Source organism: Gossypium hirsutum, chromosome A06 (assembly GCF_007990345.1).
Source record: "Gossypium hirsutum isolate 1008001.06 chromosome A06, Gossypium_hirsutum_v2.1, whole genome shotgun sequence".
Taxonomy (NCBI): domain Eukaryota; kingdom Viridiplantae; phylum Streptophyta; class Magnoliopsida; order Malvales; family Malvaceae; genus Gossypium; species Gossypium hirsutum.
Genome location: NC_053429.1, coordinates 31,939,641 through 31,962,425, shown reverse-complemented (window position 1 = coordinate 31,962,425; position 22,785 = coordinate 31,939,641). Strand labels below are relative to the sequence as shown.

Below are 22,785 nucleotides of genomic sequence, written 5' to 3'. Positions count from 1 at the left end.
ACCAAATGATATTTAACTAAAAGTGCAAATTAGTCGGAACAATGGTTTTGAGTGCTTTCATTTAATGAACATGATGAATTGACAGAATAGATGTGATAAGTGCGCTCGTATAAGACCATGGCTGGGATATGGCATCAGTATGATGTGATAATGTGCCTCCGTATAAGACCATATCTGGGATATGACATTGGTATGATATGTGATCCGAGTAAGACCATGGCAGGGCTATGGCTTCGGTATGTGACATGTGACTATGTGCAAGTCCATGTTTTACTATGGCAATGTGATAATGAAGCATTCAATTCCATTATTGTTCTCTAATTTAACTATGGAAGTAAATGAGAAATTGGCCCATAGGAGTTAAATTCATGAATAGCAACATGGAAATTATTCAAATGAGCTTATTAATGATTTTGTGATTTACAGGAAGAATTAGTTAAATTAAAAATTATATGATTGTGTACAATGTTCGGTAAGATTTATGTTTTTATGCCTATGAGCTTACTAAGCTTCTATAAGCTTACTTGTGTATGTTATTTGTTTTGTAGATTGACTTATATACATACGGAGGATCGGATCTACATCAAGGATCACACTATCAAGATTTATTCCGGAAGATTTTGTTAAACAACTTTTTGATTTATATGGCATGTATAGGGGTTGATTTGATAATATAATTGTATGAATGGTTAAGTATATAAGTAAGTTGAATGTAATGTTTGTGTTTGAAAATGAAATATACATGTTTTGTCTTGAAATAATTGATTGGTTGGACTCTATTAGTGTATAAATGTGATTTTGTGCAGGTGATATAAAAAAGGGTGAGAAATGTGGTCTTAAATGGCCTATTTTCGTCTACACGGGTAGACACACGAGCGTGTGTCTAGGCCGTGTGTGACACACAGCCTGTTTCATGGGCATGTGATAAGGCCGTGTGTCCCCTGCAGCTTAAAAATGAGAAACAGAATGTCCAGGTTTGGTCACACGGCCTAGCAACACGGGCATGTGCTCAGGCCGTGTGACTCACACAGGTTCCAACATGGTTGTGTGATGCAGCCCTGTGAAATCTGCACATTAATTGTGAAATTTAATTGTCACACGGCCTAGCAACACGGGCATGTGCTCAGGCCGTGTGACTCAAGTTTCTTCTTGAATGCAAGTCAGAGAGCTCCACGGGCGTGTGTGACCACACGGCCTACCCACACGGGCGTGTCCTTATCCACACGAGCGTGTGGCCCTGTTTCACTTAATTTTTTTTTAAGTTTTCTAAAAGTACTAAAAGTTCTTAGTTTGGTCCCGATCTAACTCCAACGTATATTTTGGGCCTCATAGGCTTGTATAAAGAACTTTAAGCATGCGTTTGAATAATAATCAATTTGAAATGAAGTTTTGTAATCTGATTTTGGGTGTTACACTTAATTATAAATCATTTGAGCCTTAATTGCCTATGTCCAATCGATCCCTCTACTAACTCGTTGAAATTAGAAATAAATTGCATATTGAATCAAATGAACAAAAATGAAAAGAAATGGTGAAAATGGAGAAATGAGAAACATTTGAAAATGATTATGGTTTTTTTTCAAAATGAAAATGAAAATGGAAAAATAGAATCATTTGGAAATAAATGTGGTTTTCCCCTAAATGAAAAAGAAAATGAAAAATGAAAAAGACCTGGAAAATGAATTTGTGTTTTTCAAATTAAATGAAGTTCAAAAATGGAAATAAATCATTTGGTCATAATGAACCGTTGAATGCAAAAAAATTAAATATTATTTCTCATAGATTTTTTTACAGTAAAGTCAGCATGATTTTAACAGAATTATAATTAGGTTAAGAAAATTATCTAATTGGAAATATATTGAAGTTTATTTTGGGAAATAGAAAACAAATATTAGGTTGGATCAAATTATAAAGTATTGGGTTAAAAGCCCGAAAATACTTGTAATTGGACATGGAAGGGGCCCAAAATCCCCTTATTTTATATGGTAGGATGACAAACCTGACCGCGTGTGCAGAAAAATAAAAAATTTTATAAAACAATTTTAAGAGCGCGGTTTTAATTGTAATCGTACAGTGTCACTTGTAATATTTATAGTGTCTAATGGAACATCGAAGTATTCCAAGGTTTGAACCCAAATGAGTTGATGATTAAGTGATTTCTAAACTAGAAACATGAAATTAAAAGAGTCTAGCTGACTAAATCACTAAACAATTATATTACGGCAAGTCATACAAAGGGTTAATTACACTAATTAACTACCTAGAAATGAAAAATGATTAAATTGTAAATTGACCTAAGTATAAAACTAAGAAATACGATAACATGCAGTAGTTGGTTGACTTTCATGTGGTTGGTTAACCTTTGAATTAGAGACTTAAATCACTAATACTCCTAAATTGGTTCAATTTTACCTTTCAGTTCCAAATTTATCGATTTAGACAAATTAGTCTGATTTATCTCTCGGTCTCACTGAACTAACTCGAGACCCAAGGTCGGTATTGCAATACCTAAAGACGGTATCATGATACTGCTGTAGATGACCTATTTTCTCTTCAATTCAACATTGTCATGGTTAACACGACTTTCATGCTTTGATATTGCGATACTCTCCTTTTAGGTGATGTTTTTGTTTATGTTCGGGCCATTGTTGACTCTCCATAATACTCAATTAACCATTACGTCCCTTATGGTGCATTTGGCCAACTTGAGTCTCAAAAAGAGTATAAAACACACTAAATCACTTATTAAATCACAGAATTAAAAGAAAAAATATGAAAAAGACTTTCAAATTGCTCAAGAATAAGCTCGTTCAGTGTAATGGAGAGCCTCACTTAACATATTAAATTACGACAGATCAAAACCTTAGATTATTAACTAGGATTGTCGCCCCTATATCCTAGTTAGACTAGGAGTTCTTTTTCTAGTTGAAATAAACTTCTACAATTCAACAAGGGTTCTATCTTCTCTTCCTATAAATAGATGACACTACACCCAAATTAGAGCCTAGTTAGAACTGTGGTTTCGAGACCACAAATCTGAAATAGAAATAATTATTTTGTGATTATTTAATGGTCCATGATATGATTGCATGTTTGTGTGAAATTTTCATGAAGAAATTCTATAGCTACGGTGTCTAATTTGACTTTAGGGACTAAATTGAATAAGTTGTAAAGCTTGCGTTCTAGAAGCTTCAAGCATGAAATTGAATTTGATCATTAATTAGCGGTCCTTAAATATCAATTTGACCAAGTTCTAAAAATTTGGACAAAAATGGGCATGAATAGGAAAATTTTGAAAGAAAGGCTTAAAGGGCATTTTTGTCATTTGGTTAAAAAAAGAATAAAATGAGAAAATCAAGTCAAAAATGGTGTCAATCTTCTCCAAGGGGTGCTGAAATTTGCAAGGGTTCCATAGCTAGGGTTTTCAACTTTTCAAGCTTGATTGTAAGTGTTCCCAAGCCCCTTTTTTATGTTCTTTGCATTTTTGAAGTCCTTGAAGCATGATCTATCCATTTCTAGCCATATTTTAAGCTAGGGTTCATGTATGAAATTTGACCCATGTGTGACATGTTTTTATTTTGTTGATTAATGGAAGATTATGAAAGTTTGATGTGTGATGAACATCTTTTACTAAGTGATTTTTAGTGAAAACATCTACAAAGGACTTGTTTGTAAAAGGTGTAAAAATGAGTAGTAAAAATGTTAAATAAAGGAAAATGTGGGCTGATATGAGCATGGTATAGGTTTGGCTAGGCTTGGGTAACCAAGAAAATGCATGCATTTCCTTTTACGAGCCTAGAGACTAAAGTGTAAATAAGTGAAAAGTTAGGGGTAAAAAGGTAAATTTACCAGAGCATGTGTTATGGGTCGATTTGAACAATGTATGTATTGAACAAGTTAAATTTGACATAATAGATCAAGAAAAATATGATTCGGGTCTTGATCGGGGGAAAAATAAAGTTTACGAGGATTAGGCTCGTTTTTATCATTTTGTACCGAGGTAAGTTCATTTGCAAATTATGCAACATGTACCATACTTTAAATGCTTTAATATTGCATGTATGGTAAGTATATATAATTAATGTGATGTGGTACTATGTGTTAATGCTTAAATTTTATTATAAATTATGCTTTGATTATTCCATGAATATGTGATTGGTGCTATGAATATTGGAACCGACATTACGAGAAAGATCAATAGAAATGTAGTATCAAAGAATCCCATTTGAACCTTGGGAATAGTTTAGGATACAAGTGACATGTCATTAGGAATTATGTGATCTGAGCTCATAAATTGTGGTCTGAGTTCATGATATATGTTACATATGTTTTGGCGTTCTGGGTACTAGTCTTGTATGTTCTACCGGTGACTAGGTAATCCGGTATGTGTTGCAGATACCTGACAGCTTGTGTGAGCAACCCGTGTAGCTACATCTTGACTGTTAGCTTGTGAGAGCAGACCCATGAGTAGCTCGAAAGTGAGCAACATGTGATATGTGATATAAGGTAGCGTTGGCTACATATAGGGCACTTAGATGCGAGATTCCGATGTATCCAATAGTATTCCAAGTGTTCAATGGGTAGTTCAAAGAGAAGTTCCATGGGTAATCTTAATGAACACGTCAAAGACCAGAAAGTAAGTATTATGTGCAAGTTGGTATAGGTATGTACATAAACTCATGATTAAAGATCTTGGTATGTTATGAACATGTGGTAAGAATGCATATGAGAAAGTTATGCTTATGAGACTTGATGACATTTATGAAACTTTGCCTTATGTTAATTGTATGATTTATGTTGCTTATTATTGCATGTGAACTTACTAAGCTTTAAAGCTTACCCCCTCATTTCTTTTTATAGTGTAGCCAAGCTAGCTTGGGGATCAGAGGATGATGGAGTTTTCGATCACCACTATCAATTGGAAAATTTGGTATAGTTAGATTCAATACGGCATGTATAGGGACTTGGTCTTTTTTTTATGTGTCATATTGATTAGCCAAATGTGTTGGCTTATGATGGTATTGCGATTGTTTTGTATATGGCCATGAGAGGTGGCTCATATTGATTATTCGGGTTGTAAACCTAATCATTTGTGCATGCATACAAATGTGTTATGCTTGATGTGGTTGCTTGTGGTTGATTATGTTAATGAGTGTGATGGATGACATGTTTATTTAATGTATGAAATATGATTAGTGAGTATGACAATAAATGTAGTACAATGATGAATAGATATGAAATTGGTGTGGAATGCCATACGAAAGCCTAGTGGTTGAGTATGAGTATGTATGATTATATTTGATAAGATATGACATTCTTGTAATTGTATCATGTTTAGAGGAATGTCTGCGAATAAATGCATATAATTATTTTATTATTATGGATGATAAAGTAATTTTGCTAAATTGTAATTCTTATAAATTTATTTGTAAGTTTTTAATTTATTGGACATGTATATTTTAGATCGTAGACTATCATCTTCACGTAGGGTTTTATTTTATTATTTATTTAGAATAAAATATGTGAGCCAGAAATGAATATTAGAATTTTGTAATATTTTTCTCGGTGAAACCTGGAGAATCGAGATGTATTCAAACCGATTGAGACGATGCAAACTCGACCCAGCCAAACTGATAAGTGATTGATGATGGTTCAATAGCAAAAGGTTGTCGGTGGTCCAAAAGTGGCCGATGGAGGTCCAACGGTGGTTTGGAGGTGGTCTAACGGTTGCTAATAGTGGTGGTTTAGTGGCGGCCTAGAGGTGGTCGATGACACGAAAACAACGGTGGAAAGATAACAATGATGGAAATGTGAACTAGTACCGCAACAGGAGTCCGTAGTGGTTAAATTAAAGACCCAAAGTATGCTTCGGTATGAATTTTGTAATTTAAAAAAAAAATATATTTATATGATTGCAAACGTATGTTCATGCATATATGAGATAAGCATTTCATATAGGCTAAGGAAGAATGCTATATGTACTTGTTATGCATATATTGATCATTCATGATTGAAACTGGACATTAAAAACCTAGTTTTTTTTTTAATATTGAGTGGGAAAATGTCTTTAAACAAAACCTACGGCCTCCATTAATAGTGTTTTGTGATGGCATGACAATTTAACTACCCCACGGTATGATTGTTATCTGGCTCTCACATATGATATTTCCTAAAAGTAAGTAGAACTCTCTTGTGCTTGTATAACAGTTGGACCGGCCTTCGTGGTAGGTACTATCATATGATATTTTAAGAAGTTTTATCTTTAAAGAGGACAACTAGTCACAACATTCTACTTGGTGAGATTGTCCTAGGATAACTCATTTGTGGTGCATAATGCAATAGTTGTTAAGTTAATGGTTATACACCCAAGATCTTCTAGTTAAGTAACTCTCTACGAAGTTCTACTTAAATTAGAAGGATGGTCAAACGTTACACAATTATTAGTACGTATGAATGCCTAAAAAATTAGGTTCATATACTAATTGGATGGAAATCAATGTTCTTACTAGTTGATCATGATAACCCCACGATGGCTTGATTCAATAGGTGTAGCAATTATCATTGCAACGACTTTCAAATGTGTTCAAGGTTTGATGTAAGACGTATGCATTATCTTAATACATATCGTAATGTTGTAAAACGTTTTCAAACATTTTCTTAATACAAAAAATGTTAATATATGAATGTTTTATTTTCATTTCGAAAATACCAACTCCCTTATTGAACATACTCACTGAAAACAAACTGAACGAAAATAACGACAAGGGATGGACAAGGGACTTGATGATTATTTTGAGCTATGAGAAACTTAAAACAGTTCTTGACAATAAGTGCCCTCCGACCACTCGAGTTAAGGTTAGAAAACCCTGAGAGGAGTCTGATGAGATAGTTCGTTGCTATATGCTGGTAAGTGTAACCAACACCTTCTATAAGGAGTTGGAGAGCTGTAAGACTGCCAAAGTGGTTTTGGATAAGCTAGAAGACATGTCCGAAGGCCAAGCTACCTTGGCTAGACAATCTGCTATAACTAGCTTGATGAATGCCTAGAAAAAGCCTGATACTCCAATCAAAGATCATATGATAACTTTTATGGGATACTTTGTCGAGGCCGTTGACAATAAGGCCAATTTGGACCAGAACACTTAAATTAAGATGGTGTTCAAAAGCTTATCCAAGGACTTTGTTAGCTTTCGAGCTACATATAACCTTAGCAACAAGAACTTAATGCTTGCACAACTCTGAAGGAGTTACAATCCTATGAGTTGATGTTAAATGGTAGTAAATCGGTCCGAAGAGCAGAAGCAAATATAGTTATAGCTTTTTCCTTAAAAGGAAAGGGAAAACGCTCTGAGAAAGGCAAGGCTAAGGTCTGTGTGCCACCACAAGTGGTAAGGAAGAGAACTAGAAAGCCTAAAGACTTATCTAAGTTTAAATGCTTTATCTGCTGTAAGAAAGGGCATTTCAAGGCTAACTGTAAAGAGTGGAAGGAATATCTAACTACCAAAGGCAAATGCATGAAACTTTTTATAATAGAAGCTTGTTTAGTGGAGGACTCAATAGGCAACTGAGTCATTGATTCAGGAGCCTTAAATCATGTTTGTATTTCTCTACAGGGGTTTGAGGAGACAAAAGATCTTAGAGATAAGAGTTTATCATTGCATACCAAAACTAGGACAATTGTGGCAACCGAAGTAGTGGGAGATGTATACATCTGTTTTGATAATTTTAGAAAGATTATTTTAAAAGACGTTTTTTTATGTACCAAGTTTCAAAAGAAACTTAATTTTAGTTGTATGATTATATAGAGACTGCTTGATCGTGACTTTTAATAATAGAATTGCAATATTTAGAAATTGCAATATTATCTATAATAGATGGATGTCAAATAATCTCTATTTTATCAAATAAAGATGTACACACTGCTTGAGGTTGAAATAACAAATAAAAGACTTAAAATTTCTCACTCTAATGAGGCGTACCTTTGACATTAGAGACTTGATCATATTAACTAAGAAAGAATAACTAGACTTGTGAAAGACGACATCTTAAGTTTGCTTAAAGAAGTTGATCTTCCACCACGTGAATCTTGCTTAGAAGGTAAGATGACTTAGTGATCTTTTAATGCAAAAGGAATAAGGGTTGTAAAACTTGTAGAACTTGTGCACACTGACGTACGTAGTCCCATGAGCGTCAGTGCAAGAAGTGGTTATGAGTATTATGTAACCTTTATTGATGATTATTCTAGATATAGGTATGTACACCTTATGCACCGCAAGAGTGAAACTTTTGATAAATTCAAAGAGTTTCGTGCAGAAGTGATGAACAACTAGGTTTACCCATAAAGACACTTTAGCTTGATTGAGGTGGAAAATATCTATCTAATGGGTTTTTAGGGTGAAGAAAAATTTTACACAATGCGTGTTTGTATTATTGATTAGGTTTTAATTTTAAATAAGAATTTTGATATTAAAATATCTCACAAATTCAAATTTAACAAAAAATTATAATAGTATAATAAATGGAGCTTCAAATTTCAAATTAGACTAATAGAGGGTTTAAATTATTAGAAACTAAATTTCTAGAGTTTAAAAACTACAGGGATTGAATGATTATTTAAACCAACTTTCCTTTAGAATAAAAAATACAGGGGTTGGGTGAATGTTAAAAGGATTGGAATTCCAACAAGCCACAACCGATTGTCTTCCACAGGCCCATTTTTCATGTCATCCAAATCCCACTGCAACGGTGAGAGAGAGAGTGAAAGAGAAAGCTTAGGTTCCACGCTGCTAAATTATAAGCGAAAATGGTGAATTTCATGCTGAAGATCTCTGCCGACCTCGAAAACCTCACTAACCTCCAGCCTCAGGGCGGCTGTGACGATCCTTCCTTTCCCTATCTCTTCAAGGTCTCCCTCTCTTTCTGTTTCTTCGCCTGCTTTTTGACTTTGATTTTCTTCCTTTGAACTCAGCTGCAGCTGATTTATTATTCTTATTGTTGCTTGAATCCTGAACGTTCTCCGTTTAATTCTTTGTTTCACTTCGAATTTCAGATTTTTGAGTCGATTTTTTTTTCTGTTATTGAATTTTAGCCTGTTTTGGGGAATAAATGCTTATAGATATGGGCAATCCATTATTTTAGCTGAATTTGAATTTATTTTAGCTACTTGTTTTGGCCTTATTTTGTATCAACTGCGAATAGACGTGCATTGACTTTATCTATCCATTATTTTCTCTTCTTATTTTATTTCGAATCGATTTCTTGTTTCATTTATGTGTTTTCAACATCGTTCTTCGGTCTTTTTCTAAAAATATCGTTTTTAGATGGCTATGCAATTGAAATTTCTTTGATTCCTTTCATGAATTTGCTGGAATGTCCTCTTCTTAAGTATTCGGATCCGATTTTGTTTTTTTTGGATTTTAGTATCTTTTTCTTGTTCTTCTTTCACCTATGTACTTAAGAGTTAGCAGCATCTGTCATCTTCTCTTGTTTCTGCATATCCTTGCTTGTCAAGGTCTTATTTCACTAATATTTGAAATCTTGGATTTGCAGCTGAAGTGTGGGAGGTGTGGAGAGTTGAGTCAGAAGGAAACATGTGTGAGTTTGGGCGATACTGTTCCTCTTCTACAAGGCAAGGGAACCACCAATCTTGTTCAGAAGGTAATATTATATGCTTGTGTTGCCAGTAAATGCATTAGCTTCAGTTGAAATTCATTAGGATCTGTTGAATTTAGGTTTGTTTGTTTGCTGAGAGCGTAGGGGGGACAACAGAGACAAATTCTAGTTATTATAAGTAATACTCTGAGTTCTACTTAGTGAATTTCTTTTAAAGTGCTCATTCAAGTTGAATCTAACCTCTCACTTGGGCTGCATATGGTAATACTGGTTTTGGTTTAGCAGAAAGGAAACCTGCTGTAAATATTAGAGGGTAAGACTACATAGCCAACAGTTACCCCAATCATATTCTTGTTTTTGAGATTCCCTATCCTGTATTCTGTAATTAGGAAAGCTCTTTCAGATAGACCTGTCTTGCATTTTACGCCATTCAGATATCTAATATAGATAATTTATGTGTTTAACGTGTATAGAATGAGACTTTTGCATTCTTTATGGCATTACTTGTAGTTACTTCAGTTCCCGAAGTTCAATTTGCTATACTGGGCTTCTCCTTTTTTCATCCACCTAGCTCTTAACTTCTAATGATTAATGGTATGTGTTGCCTTTTCTTTCTTTCTCTAGTGCAAATTTTGTATGAGGGAAGGAACTGTAACAATGATCCCAGGCAAAGGTCGACCGCTGACTCAGGAAGACTGTGAAGGCGGAAAATTTGCACCTTTGATGCTTTTTGACTGCAGGGGTTATGAGCCTGTAGGGTTTGTATTTGGCGTTGGCTGGAAGGTTGAATCTGTAAGTTTTTGTTCTTCTTCTTCCACCCTAGATGGTGTTTTTTCGGACATAGCTAATCATAGCAAGGGCTTTGGGATGTAATGTCATGTTATTTATCAATTTTTCAGTTCCAAGCATACTAAGTACATCTTCTTTGCCTTTAAAGACCATAATCACTAGATTCATAGATGTAAAACATCGGGATTAATCACTATATAGAAGTCACATGTCCTGAATCTTTGATGAATTTCCTAACCAAAAAGCACATATTTGGATTTTCTCCACCCACTTCCAAAAGTGTATAATAACTTATCTTGCTCCCAAGGTAAGGTCGATTTAAACCATGTCTCCAATGGAATGAAATGGGCAAGGCTTGCTAGAAATTTACAGTTTATATTGCACTTTTGTGCGAATTTGTAGGTGATACTCTCGTAATTGCATTATCTTCCTGACAAGCAGTAGTCACAGTTACGTGTTGCCATTCCCATTTTTATATATTTGGCCAATGTCAAGATGTGTTCTCATGTTAACTTACTGTAAATTCTTTGTGTAGCTGGAAGGAACTAAATTTGAAGGTATTGACTTATCTGGAGACGACTTCTCTGAATATGATGAGAAGGGAGAGTGCCCTGTGATGATATCCAACCTCCGTTCTACTTTTGAACCGGTGAAGTAGAGTAATACTGCACACTTTTAGTAAATAAAAACTGACAGGTCATCATGAATGAGGTCGAAACCATTGACCGGAATACATGTTGGCATTAAGCTATTATATCCTAAGGTGGTCTGATGTGAAACATTACAGTTTGGTGCATGTCCGTGGATACACTGGCAATGGTTTTACTGATTAGTGAATCACGTTATGCTGTACTTTTATGGTTTTCTCAGTTTTCAGAATGATTGCACTAGGTGCAATCACTTTTCGGCTTGGATGAAAAGAAATAGGTCGCTCTTTATTAAATATTTTTGTTTCTCATGTTCTAGAACCAATTGTTTTAAGACTCGGAAAAGCTTTATGATTCTTGCTATTCAGATAAAGAACTAAAATACATATCAGATCTGGTCTGCTTGGTTTTTTTCCGTTTCGGCAATCCTATTTGGAAACTAGCTATATCAGGTATGCAAGGCTGTTCAGTATATTTGCTAATGCATCTCATAAATATCAGGTATAGTGAGAGATTGCATTTTGCTGGAAGGAAAGGATATCAACACAAATGTGTTGTTTTAACATCTAACTTCTGCATGCACATTTGTCATGGTCTAGAGACTCATGAATCTCGTATCAACTATGTATTAAGAGTTGGGATTAGGATATTGGTACTCGTACCATCTTTAACTTGTGACTCTCCTGTGGATAAATATGTCTAATGGATCGAAATAGAGAATAATTTGTGAGTTGGTGTTTATCGTGACATTAGTGATGTGCCCCTATCAACTGTGAGTTCTTGTTATCTTAAGATATACGAGTCCAAACCATATTTGAACTGAGTTGAATTTTTTTTGAATTGACGAGAGTTTTTATTTTTATTTTTTATCATATTATTAAATTTATAATTAAAAATAATTATAATTTAATTTACAGTTAATTTTAAAATTGAGTTATTACTTGAATAAAACTCTAAGCATGAAATATAGAAGTTACATTTTAAATTGCAACTATAAAAATTTTGTATTGATTGTATTGATGTAAAATAGAATTATTATTTAAATTAGATTTTAAGTATATTAATTATTATTTAATTAATTTTAGAGTTAATTATATTAATTAATTATTAATATGTTAAAAGTATTTTAATTATGATTTGAAAAAATTTTAATGTAATATTTGAATTGATAAGTATTTTTTCAAAAGTATAACCGGCATAAATGCATTAAATTGGGGAAAGATAACAATGGTTGAAAAAACAGTTTCCTAACTAAGCACGGTGCCTCAAAGAAACAAATCCTAAAAAATTTAAAGGTTATATATAAAAATAGTTACTTTTGTTTGTCTCAGGTTATATTTTAGTCATTTATATTTGAAATATTACATTTTAGTCATTTATGTTATTATTTTATTACGAAGTGATTATTTTATCGTTAAGTTTCGTTATCTCTTTAACGGTAATCCTACGTGGCAGTCCAACTAGATTTTAAGTGTCAACTTAAATTTTTAAATGGGATGAAAATAGATTTTTAATTAAAAAAATTAATTAATTAAAATTTTTAAACCTAACCCTTAATTAAAAAAACTGTTCATATTTTTTTTAATTTTTCTTCCATCTCTTCTTTTTTTTAATGGTTTTTTTCTCATTTGACTGGAAAAATTATTATTAAGATTAAGATAGTTGAAATTAAATTGACTGCTTCCGAAAGATGGTTTCAATGGAAGGTTCAGTATGTCTTCTTTGTATTCATCTATATCTTTTATTTAGTACTGAAAAACAAAAGATTAGATTTTTTATTGTTTAATGAAAACCCTAAATTAAAATTCTTGATATTTTCTTTTACTTTTTGAAATTGTTTGTAAACATGTATTTTATTTTACGTCAGTAGACGTCCCATAAAATGCAATCAGAAACATGTTTCATTCAAGCTAATTTTAAAATTTTCAAAAAACGGCTGTTACTTTCACAGCTCTTGAATAATTGGTTTCTCAATCAATTTTTTTTTATCTGAATCAACTTGTATGTTCACAATCTCTTTGTGGGTATTCCAGATTATTCTTTCTTATTGCTGATTTCAACTATTTTTATCTTAATAATAGTTTTTCAGTTAAATAAAAAAATATTAAAAAAATAAGAAGCAGAAGAAAAATTAAAAAGAGGAGATGAACAATTTTTTTAGTTAAAGTTTAGGTTTGCTTTTTAATTAAAAATTTATTTTTATCCTATTTAGAAATCTAAGTTGGTACCTAAAATCTAGTTGGAATTTAATAGTAGAGTAATCACTTCGTAATAAAATAATAACATAAATGACTAAAACATAATATTTTAAACATAACTGATTAAAATATAATCTGACACAAACAAAAGTCACTGTTTTTTTTTTTAATTACCCAAACTTAAACGACGCCTTAAACATTCTTAAAACTGAAAAACATATCAATTTCCTAAAAAATCTAAAACAAAGAAAAAATCTGAAATGCCTACAACTTTCCCCTTTCCTTCATCTCTGTTTTGCCTTCCGGTAAATCTCTTCGCAGAAAGAGAACCAGTGCTCCTTTGTATCACATACTCGTTTTCGTTCCCCAGGTTCCCTATTGACTGAGCTCATCGGAGATTCAAATCAAGTCACCTCTTTCTCCGGACTCAGAAATTCCGATACAACTACCTCTGTCCCCTCAGCCAATTCTCATTTGATCCCTCTGAGTGACTGGTTCGACCGCTGTCGAGGTTTCTTCCACCTAGAAAGTCGACGATTCACATCTTCTTCCCCATGCTGCCATCGCATGTGCCGCTTCATTTGCTCCCCGAGGTATGTGGCTAACCACAAGACTTCTGAAATTTCTAGTTTTGCCTTTTATTTCGTTTACGAGTCCTCCGATAATAGATCTGTCATTTTCTTCTTCTTTTTTGAAGCTTTTTAACGATCGTTAGTGAATCTCCTTCAATAATGGCGTCTTCAAACCCCAAGTCTTCTGCGAAAGTAACTCCGTGAAGGCAGGCATATGCTTCTGCAGTTGTCGGGTCTCGTACATTCCTCATCGGGTAGGTGCATGAACCCATTACAAATCCCCTGTTATTTATTACAATAATTCCAGAAACTGCCTTCTTATTTGGCTGATGAAAACTGGTTTCAAATTTTCCTTTTACTTGGTTCTCTATTGGGGGCCCCCAATGGGCCTCCTGTATTTTGTGCTTGCTCTCAAGTATATTATCCGAACATTTTTATTTCATTTATAAAAAGCTTTGATAAAGCTTACTATATCATTTATACTTTGCCGAATGCCTTCATGATAAAATATGTTTCTGTTGTGCCAAATCGCCCAGAATGAAACTGCTAAGCATGTGCGTTGCTCTGTATTATTAAAATTGAAAGTCTCGATAAACCAAAGTTTCCACTCTGTGTTTTCATGTGTGGGTGCGATCCGAAGTTCCAACAGCTTCGCAACATTACAGTGTCGGAAGACACGTGCAGTTGATTCGTCATCTTCACCGCAAAGTGGATATAACGCTTCAAATCTCAGCCTTTTAGAAATTTTAGATTACTTAGAGTAGGCAGAAAGTTGTTTGTAATCCTCTATAGGTTAATCTTAATCTTGCTGGGAACTTTTAAGCCCCAAATTGCTGTATAATAATTTTTCATCTGTTCTGTCAAAATTGTATTTTCATTTCCCAGCAAGTGTGCTTCTTCTGTAATACTCCATACTTATCCACTTTTTGCCATGTATTCGCCTGATTTGTCACCCTGCCAGACCATAGTATCTGGCTGCAATGTATTCCCGAGGGGTAATAGTTCTAATCCTTTCTGCTTGGTCTTCATCAAAGAGGCTCCTTAATACATCTTCCTTCCAGGTAATTAAATTGGGATTAATAGGCTATTTTACCCATTTAACCCAAAAAAATTAATATTTATAAAAATAACCTTAGTTAAAAAACATTCACCAAAATAATTTGAAATGAACATTAGATTTGGATTCCACTATTTAGTGTTTTGGCCTCATCATTACTTGATCATTGTGTCAGGTTTTAAAAAAAATAATTTTTTTGAACTTGGGAATCCAATAGTCGGCACTAGTTTATTTTTTTTAAATCGCATCATATTAGTATATAAAAATACTAGTATTTAAAAAAAAATTTAGTTTTGACCATGTAATGGCCATGTAATGTAATTTGTAATGAATATGAAATGAAATGAAATGTTAAATGAACATGAAATGAAATTATGATTATGAAATGGAATGAAAGTTTAAATGAAAATAAATTATAAATTGAAATAAAAAAATTGAAATGAGAAATAATTAAATTTAAATCGAAAAAATAATTTAAATGAAATGATAATATAAGTGAAACCACATTGCAAAAAAAAAAGGATTAACACGCAAATTTTTTTTTAAAATACACTGGTGTGTCCCAAAGTAAAAAAAAAAGTGCATTGGGAACCGAAAATTATATTTGGTGCTGGCCATTTACATGGCTAGAACCAATTTTTTTTTTAAATACTGATATTTTATATAGTAATATGATACGATTTTAAAAAAAAACATTATGGTGTCGACCATTGGGTTCCCAAACTAAAAAAAAATTATTTTTTTAAAGCCTGACACAATCATCAGGTAATGATGGAGCTAAAACACTAGGTAGTACCGGCTTTTAGGTTCCCAAAACCCAAATATACTGTTCATTTCAAGTAATTTTTGTGAATGTTTTTTGAACTAGGGTTATTTTTATAAATATTAATTTTTTGGGTTAGATGGGTAAAATAGCCGAATTAATAAGTTCTTCAACCGTAGTATACCTCCAATCAATATTTTGAAATTATAAATTTTCGTTTCCAAGGTATGGAAGCCATGTGTCATTCCATATATTAATAGACTTCCCGTCGCCTATCCTCCATCCAACACCTGATTCTAAAATATTCCTTATGCCCCATATACTTCTCCAGGTAAATGAAGGGTGATTTCCTAACTCGGCTTTTAAAAAAATCACTGTGTGGGTAGTAAGTAGCTTTCATGACTTGCGCTAGTAAACAATTAGGATCGGTAATAAGTTCCCATCCTTGCTTTGCTAGCAAGGCTTTATTAAAATTTGATAAGTCTCTAAAACCAATCCCTCCATGCACCTTTGGGGAACACAAAAACTTCCAACTATACCAATGAATCCCTTTATTTGTTTTTAAATTTTGCCACCAGAACTTGCACAATACTCTCCAACTCTCAACATAATGAAACTGTTAATCGAAAACACTGCATAACAAACATGGGAATAACTTGTAGTACTGATTTAATAAAAACCTCATTTCCTCCTATGGAAAGGTTGCGAATGCTCCAACTTTTTACTTTTTTCAAAAATCTTTCTTTAATTTCAACAAAAGCGTCTTTTTTCTCCTTCCCACCATCGTTGGTAACCTTAGGTACTTTTCAAGATTATTAGCAATTCAAACACCCAAATCTCTTCCTATTTAAATCTTGAGCTCATTACTTATGTTATTGCTAAAATAGATTAAAGATTTATCAACATTCACCATCTGTCCTGAGATTGCTTCATATTCATTTACTACTATCTTGATAGCTAATGCCTCCTTTTTTGTTGCATTTCTAAATAAAATACTGTCACTAGTAAAGAAAAGATGAGTAATTGGCAAACCACTTCGTCCCACTTCGTCCCACTTTCACCCCTTCTATTTCCCCCCATCCCTTTTATAAGATTAAGTAGCCTTGAGAATCCTTCTGCATAGATGAGAAATATATATAGGCTTAGGGGATCCCCTTACCTTAAGCCTCTAGTTGGTTTGAACTCCTTACCTTTCCCTCCATTAAGAACCATATGAGACACTATTAATAGATCTCAAGATCACTGAAACCCATTTGTGACCGTAACCAAGAGTTCTCATCATTTTTCCTATAAAAGGTCATTCAACCTTATCATCTGCTTTGCTCATATCTAATTTTAACACGAATGACCCTCTACCCAACCTATTCTTCTTAAAAGAATGCAACAGCTCATTGGCCACAAGAATATTATCGATAATTTGTATACCAGGCACAAACGCTCCTTGTGTTTCTTTAATACAAAAGCTTAGGGTCTTTCTAAATCTATTAGCTAATGCCTTTGAAATTAATTTGTATAGAACATTATGTAACACCCTTAATCCGTCTCCGTTGTCGGATTAGCATTACGGAGCATTACCGTACAATCGAAAAAAATTAACATCATAATATTTAAGTAAATTAAACATATTATAATACATACAATCATATACATTTTGTCCCTAAATCGAGCTTTCGAGGTCCTAAAAATAGCTTAGAAGAAATTTGAGACTATTTTGAAACAAAACAGAAGTTTTAAGGAAAAGTTACCAAATTTGGAAAATAGGGGTCACACGACTGTGTGGCCAGGCCGTGTGACATTATCCCAGGCCGTGTAACTTTCGAACAAGGGACACACAACCATGTCCTAGCCCGTGTCCTCATTCGTGTAATTCATTTAGATGTCATACACGTCTGTGTGCCAGGCCGTGTAACTCTCTAGTTGCCACATGCACCTGTGTGTCAGGCCGTGTGCTAGGCCGTGTAACTTACTGACTTCAAATACTAAGAAACTCTCAAATGACACACAGTCGTGTCGCCAGGCCGTATACACACAAGGCCATGTGACAGCCTATGTCCCAGGCTGTGTGAACCCACAAACTCACCTAAAACAAGCCATTTCAAGTCTAATTCATGCATAACTAAACACTCCATTTGGGCACACTTTCAAGGGACTTAGCATCATTCAAGAACACATAATCATGTCATTTCAAACAACTTAAATCATCTAACCAATATGTCATTCAAAGACACCACAATTGTAACACCCTTAACTCATCTCCGTCGCCGGATTAGGGTTACGGAGCATTACTGTACAATCGAAAGCATTTAATCATCATATCATTCATCACATTAATAATATCATAAACCATTCATACACATGCATATTATCCCTAAATCGAGCCCTCGAGGCCCTAAAAATAGCTTAGGAGTAATTCGGGACTAATTTGAAAGCGTTTGGAAAATTTAGGAAAAAGATGCAAAATTACAAAATAGGGGTCACACGGTCATGTGGCCAGGCCGTGTAACCTTCGAACTAGGGACACACGACCGTCTCCCGGCCCGTGTCCTCACCCGTGTAACTCACTGAATAGGGTCACATGATCGTGTCACACGTCCGTGTGCCAGGCTGTGTAACTCACTGACTTGTACCCTTTAAAATCCTTAGATGACACACAGTCGTGTCGCCAAGCCAGGTGCCTCACATGGCTGAGTCGCACGCTCGTGTCTCAAGCCGTATGAACCTAAAATGTACCTAAAATCAAATCATTTCAAAACCATTTCATGCATAACTTCTTAAACCACTTAAGCACACATTCAAGGGTTTTAAACATCATTCAAACATGCATAAATATCCCATTTCAAACATCTTAAATCACCTAATCAATATGTCATTAGAATGCACCACAAATACAACCAAACACCATTTACAAAACATGTTAACATTGCTTCATTCCATGCATAAAGTCCTAATTATGTGCCTAAAACACATCATAAATGTCCAATTCCAAGCTGACATCAACATGCCAAAAGGCCATGCACATCAATTACTTAAAAGTGATCAAAGGGACTTAACAAGTATTACAAGTCCATCATCCATACATAAACCTCAAGCAAATACATACCCTATTACCATTTACACATTTAATAAATACCATTACAAGATAACCTTTACATGTTAATATTGCCGTTTCAATACATAATAACCTAGTTCAAATATGAACAAAAACATCTCACAAATAACCAAAACAACATAACTTGGTAAGGCATCAAAGTGTACCAACCCCAACATGGCTTTCCCAAAACATATACATGCCATAACTCCAACAATACATACACCAAAATACCATTACAAATCACCCTATACATGTCATTATTAACCTTAACCAAACTACTGATTTGACTTTTGGATATTGTGATAGATCTCTGACAAGCTTCCAACCGATCAAGCTTCTGATAATCTATAAAAATAGGAAAGAAAATACGTAAGCAAAGAGTGCTTAGTAAGTAAGCTCGTATAAACTTAAACATAACTTACCACTTTATTAATACAATTTATAGATTAAGCATAAACCATTACCAATGCCATAAACTTAGTATAAGCCTATTGAAACACCATCAAACTCACAAATTAGTAAGTTCATTAACATCACATATATGTTCATTTATATCATAAGTGGGTTTCATAAGGTACATCACATATTTACCAACGTCTTCATAAGATTATGAACCATTCCATTTACTTACTTACCATTCCATTTCAAAAGCTTAGTATAAGCCTAAAAAACATCATCAATTCACAAGTTAGTGCACTTGACCATGATATAAATGCATTCATCCATAAAATAAGTAAAGTTACACATATAATCACATAATTTAGTTCATAAATCCCTTTTCATAATTTCATGATTCATTTCATATGAATACTTACCATTTTGTTTCCTTTTCTTACTTGTTGAACCATCTAGAATTACATCAGATACTCGGGAAAGCTCACACATAGTGTGCCTTTACATATAACTGTAACCTTTCCTTTACATCATTGCTTACACGAGCTGTGAAATGGGCATACTCAAATGAGCTATGGGTTAGAATGTAAGGTACACGATGCTGCTTACATGAGCTGTGGAGAATCCACAACAAATACATGACTTTATCCATCAGTAGGACATTCAAGACCAACACCTGAAATATGAAATCCTTAATTACATTTCATTTGTATCCTAAGAATTCCTCATGCTCAACCGGGACTCAATATCTGTCAATTCATCATAGCATTGATACATTCATATTTATATTGATTCATTTACATTAAAAACAACATAGTAAACATTTAATTTAAATAGCATTATAAGGATTACAATTCATACGAACTTACCAGACTAAATTGCAGCAACGACTAAGTACAGGGGCTATTTGGAAATTTTCTCTTCTGTTCGATTTTCCAGTCGTTCTTGATCTAAAATAATAATTTCATTCAATTTACTAATTCTAACAGAAAAATCAATTCATTTTATGCAATTAAGTCCTTTTGACATTTTTACAAAATTGCCCCCAATATTTTAATTTTATACAATTTAGTCCCTAAACCCAAAACATGCAAATTACCTATTTTCATTCAATTTCACGTTTAGCCGAATTATTTGGTACCCTATTACAACCCATATTTATCCATAATTTACATTATTTTCCTTGAATTTTACCATTTTCACCTAAACTTGAAAATCATAAAAAATTACCTAACAAAATACTTATATTTAATAGCAAAGCTTAATAATCTATCATAAAATTTCAAGAACACTTCAATTTCATCCATGATAAAATTCTAAACATTTAACAATTTAACAAATTGATCCCCGAGTTAACTAGGTTAAGCTAATACGAGCCTAAAAACATAAAATTCATTAAAAACGAGATTCAAAAGCTTACCATGCACTCAAAGCAAAGCTTGGCTGAATGCCTTTCTCCACAACAATGGAGGAATCGGTTTTTGCTAGATTAATTTGAGAAGATGACAAAAATTCACTTTTTGTTTTATGTAATCTTTAACTTAATTATTCATTTACTAAATTAACCCTTTAAAAACTATTAAATCACACCAAAACAAATCCAATATCATCCACTAACTTTAAACATGGAATAATTACCATCCAAGTCCATGAATTTACCTTTTTAAAGCTATTTAGTCCATTTAACTACTAGAAACCAACATTTGCACCTTTTTACAATTTAATCATTTTTAATTAATTAACTATCTAAACATTAAAATTTCTTAACGAAACTTTAATACAACCTTAATAACACTCCGTAAATATTTAGAATATTTATGGATCGGTTTATAGAAACGAGGTCCCGATACCTCATTTTCTAAAACCACATGACTTTAGGGTCATACCACTTGAACCTAATTATTCATTCAAATAACATAAATTGCCAATTCAAAATTTATTTTTATACCATATTTGACTTGTAAACATTAAATAATAACATTTACAAACTTACTCTTCGGATTTGTGACCTCGAAACCACTGTTTCTGACACCACTAAAAAATGAGTTGTTACAACAATTACATCCAAAACATCATCTACCAAAAAAAGATAACATTATCTTATTTCATGCATAAAAACCTAGTTCAAATATGTACTAAAACATGCACTTAAAAGTGACCAATTTGACAAATCTTGGTAAAACATTAAAGTGTACCAAATCAACCATAAACTTCAAAGCATAAACATACCAAATTACCATTTTCACATTTACAAAGTACCATTACTAAACAACCTATACATGCTGTTATTAACCTTGGCCAATATACATAAAATCTACCAAATTAGATGTTGAATAGTGTGGTAGGTCTCCGACGAGCTTCCAACCGATCCAGCTTCCGATAATCTATAACACAAAGGAAAATAACTACGTAAGCAATTAGTGCTTAGTAAGCTCGTATAAACTTTAAACAAAACTTACCACTTCTAATAATACAATTCATAGATTAAATATAAACCGTTACCAATGTCATAAGCTTGGTAAAAATGTATAGAACATCATCAAATTCACAAGTTAGTACTTGTTCATGATACATATGAAATCAAACATAAGATATGTAGTTTACCATATATATACATAACATTTAACTCATCAATGTTGCCATAAGATCATGATTTATTCCATTTGCATATTTACCATTTCATTTCCCTTTTCTTACCCATTGAACTATCTAAAATTACATCAAATATTCGGGAAATCTCACACATAGTGTACCTTTACATATAACTGTAACATTTCCTTTACATCAATGCTCACACGAGCTGTGAAATGGGTCTACTCACACGAGCTGTGGGTCGAAATGTAAGCTACACGATACTGCTCATATGAGCTATGGAAAATCCACAACAAATGCAGGATCTCAGCCATTGGTAGAACATTCAGGACTAGCACCCGAAACATGAAACCCCTATTGACATGTCATTTGTTTCCTAAGAATTCCTAAGGTTCAACCGGAACTCGTTATCCGTAAATTCATCATAACATGAATACATTTATTTTCAAATTCATTTATATTACAACAATATATCAAACATTCAAATTTAACTAAAATTAAAACAATTGCAGTTCATATGAACTTACCTTGATAACTAGGAGCATAGAAATAGAGTCGAACTAATCTGAAGCTTTAGCCTTTCCTCGATTTAAGTCCGAATATGGTTTATCTTGATCTAAATAGATAATTTCAATAATCAAGTACTTCTAGTATTCAATTTAATCCATAGTTCATATTTATGCAAAATTACAAATTTTCCCCTAACATTTTAACTTTTTACAATTTAGTCTGTAAGCTCATAACTTAAAATCTAACAATTTTAACCTAAATCCAACTTAACTCATGTTTCAAGGGACCTTAAAGCAACTTATATTTATCAAAAATTCACAAAAAACCCACTTTTAACAATTTAGTCCCTATTTCCAAAATTAAACAAAAAATATTTAACAAAACATGTTTATTTTACAACAAAGATTAATAATCCATAAACTATCATCAAAATCTATTCAATTCCATCCATGGAAAGTCCCTCAACCTCTAAAATTTTTGCAAATTAACCCTCGGGCTAGCTAGATTAAGCTGAAACAAACTAAAAAATATAAAAATCATTAAAAACAGTACTCGAAATCA

The 22,785-nt window shown here is 33.2% G+C and overlaps 1 protein-coding gene and 1 long non-coding RNA gene across 3 annotated transcripts; both read left to right on the top strand.

The window, feature by feature from the left end:
- The first annotated feature begins 8,638 nt into the window (after positions 1-8,638).
- Positions 8,639-11,439, top strand: LOC107897078 (CXXC motif containing zinc binding protein). Its single transcript, XM_016822415.2, has 4 exons — positions 8,639-8,905; positions 9,550-9,657; positions 10,237-10,404; positions 10,937-11,439. The coding sequence occupies exons 1-4, from the start codon at positions 8,804-8,806 to the stop codon at positions 11,057-11,059; spliced, it is 501 nt and encodes a 166-aa protein (XP_016677904.1). The 5' UTR covers positions 8,639-8,803; the 3' UTR covers positions 11,060-11,439.
- A 1,853-nt stretch (positions 11,440-13,292) lies between these two features.
- Positions 13,293-14,834, top strand: LOC107897076 (uncharacterized). 2 transcript variants are annotated; one of them, XR_001684016.2, is made up of 3 exons: positions 13,321-13,839; positions 13,944-14,072; positions 14,355-14,834. It is a non-coding gene; the product is annotated as an uncharacterized lncRNA (long non-coding RNA). The 2 variants fall into 2 exon arrangements; XR_001684015.2 differs by having other exon boundaries at positions 13,293-13,839; positions 13,944-14,834.
- Positions 14,835-22,785: the final 7,951 nt, after the last annotated feature.

What these genes read in the sequence shown, in the direction of transcription:
- LOC107897078 (XM_016822415.2), top strand. Translation starts at nt 8,804, where the DNA reads ATGGTGAATTTCATGCTGAAGATCTCTGCCGACCTCGAAAACCTCACT. An exon ending in CCTTTCCCTATCTCTTCAAG is followed by an intron (nt 8,906 to 9,549) that starts GTCTCCCTCTCT and finishes TTGGATTTGCAG; the next exon opens with CTGAAGTGTGGGAGGTGTGG. An exon ending in TTGGCTGGAAGGTTGAATCT is followed by an intron (nt 10,405 to 10,936) that starts GTAAGTTTTTGT and finishes TTCTTTGTGTAG; the next exon opens with CTGGAAGGAACTAAATTTGA.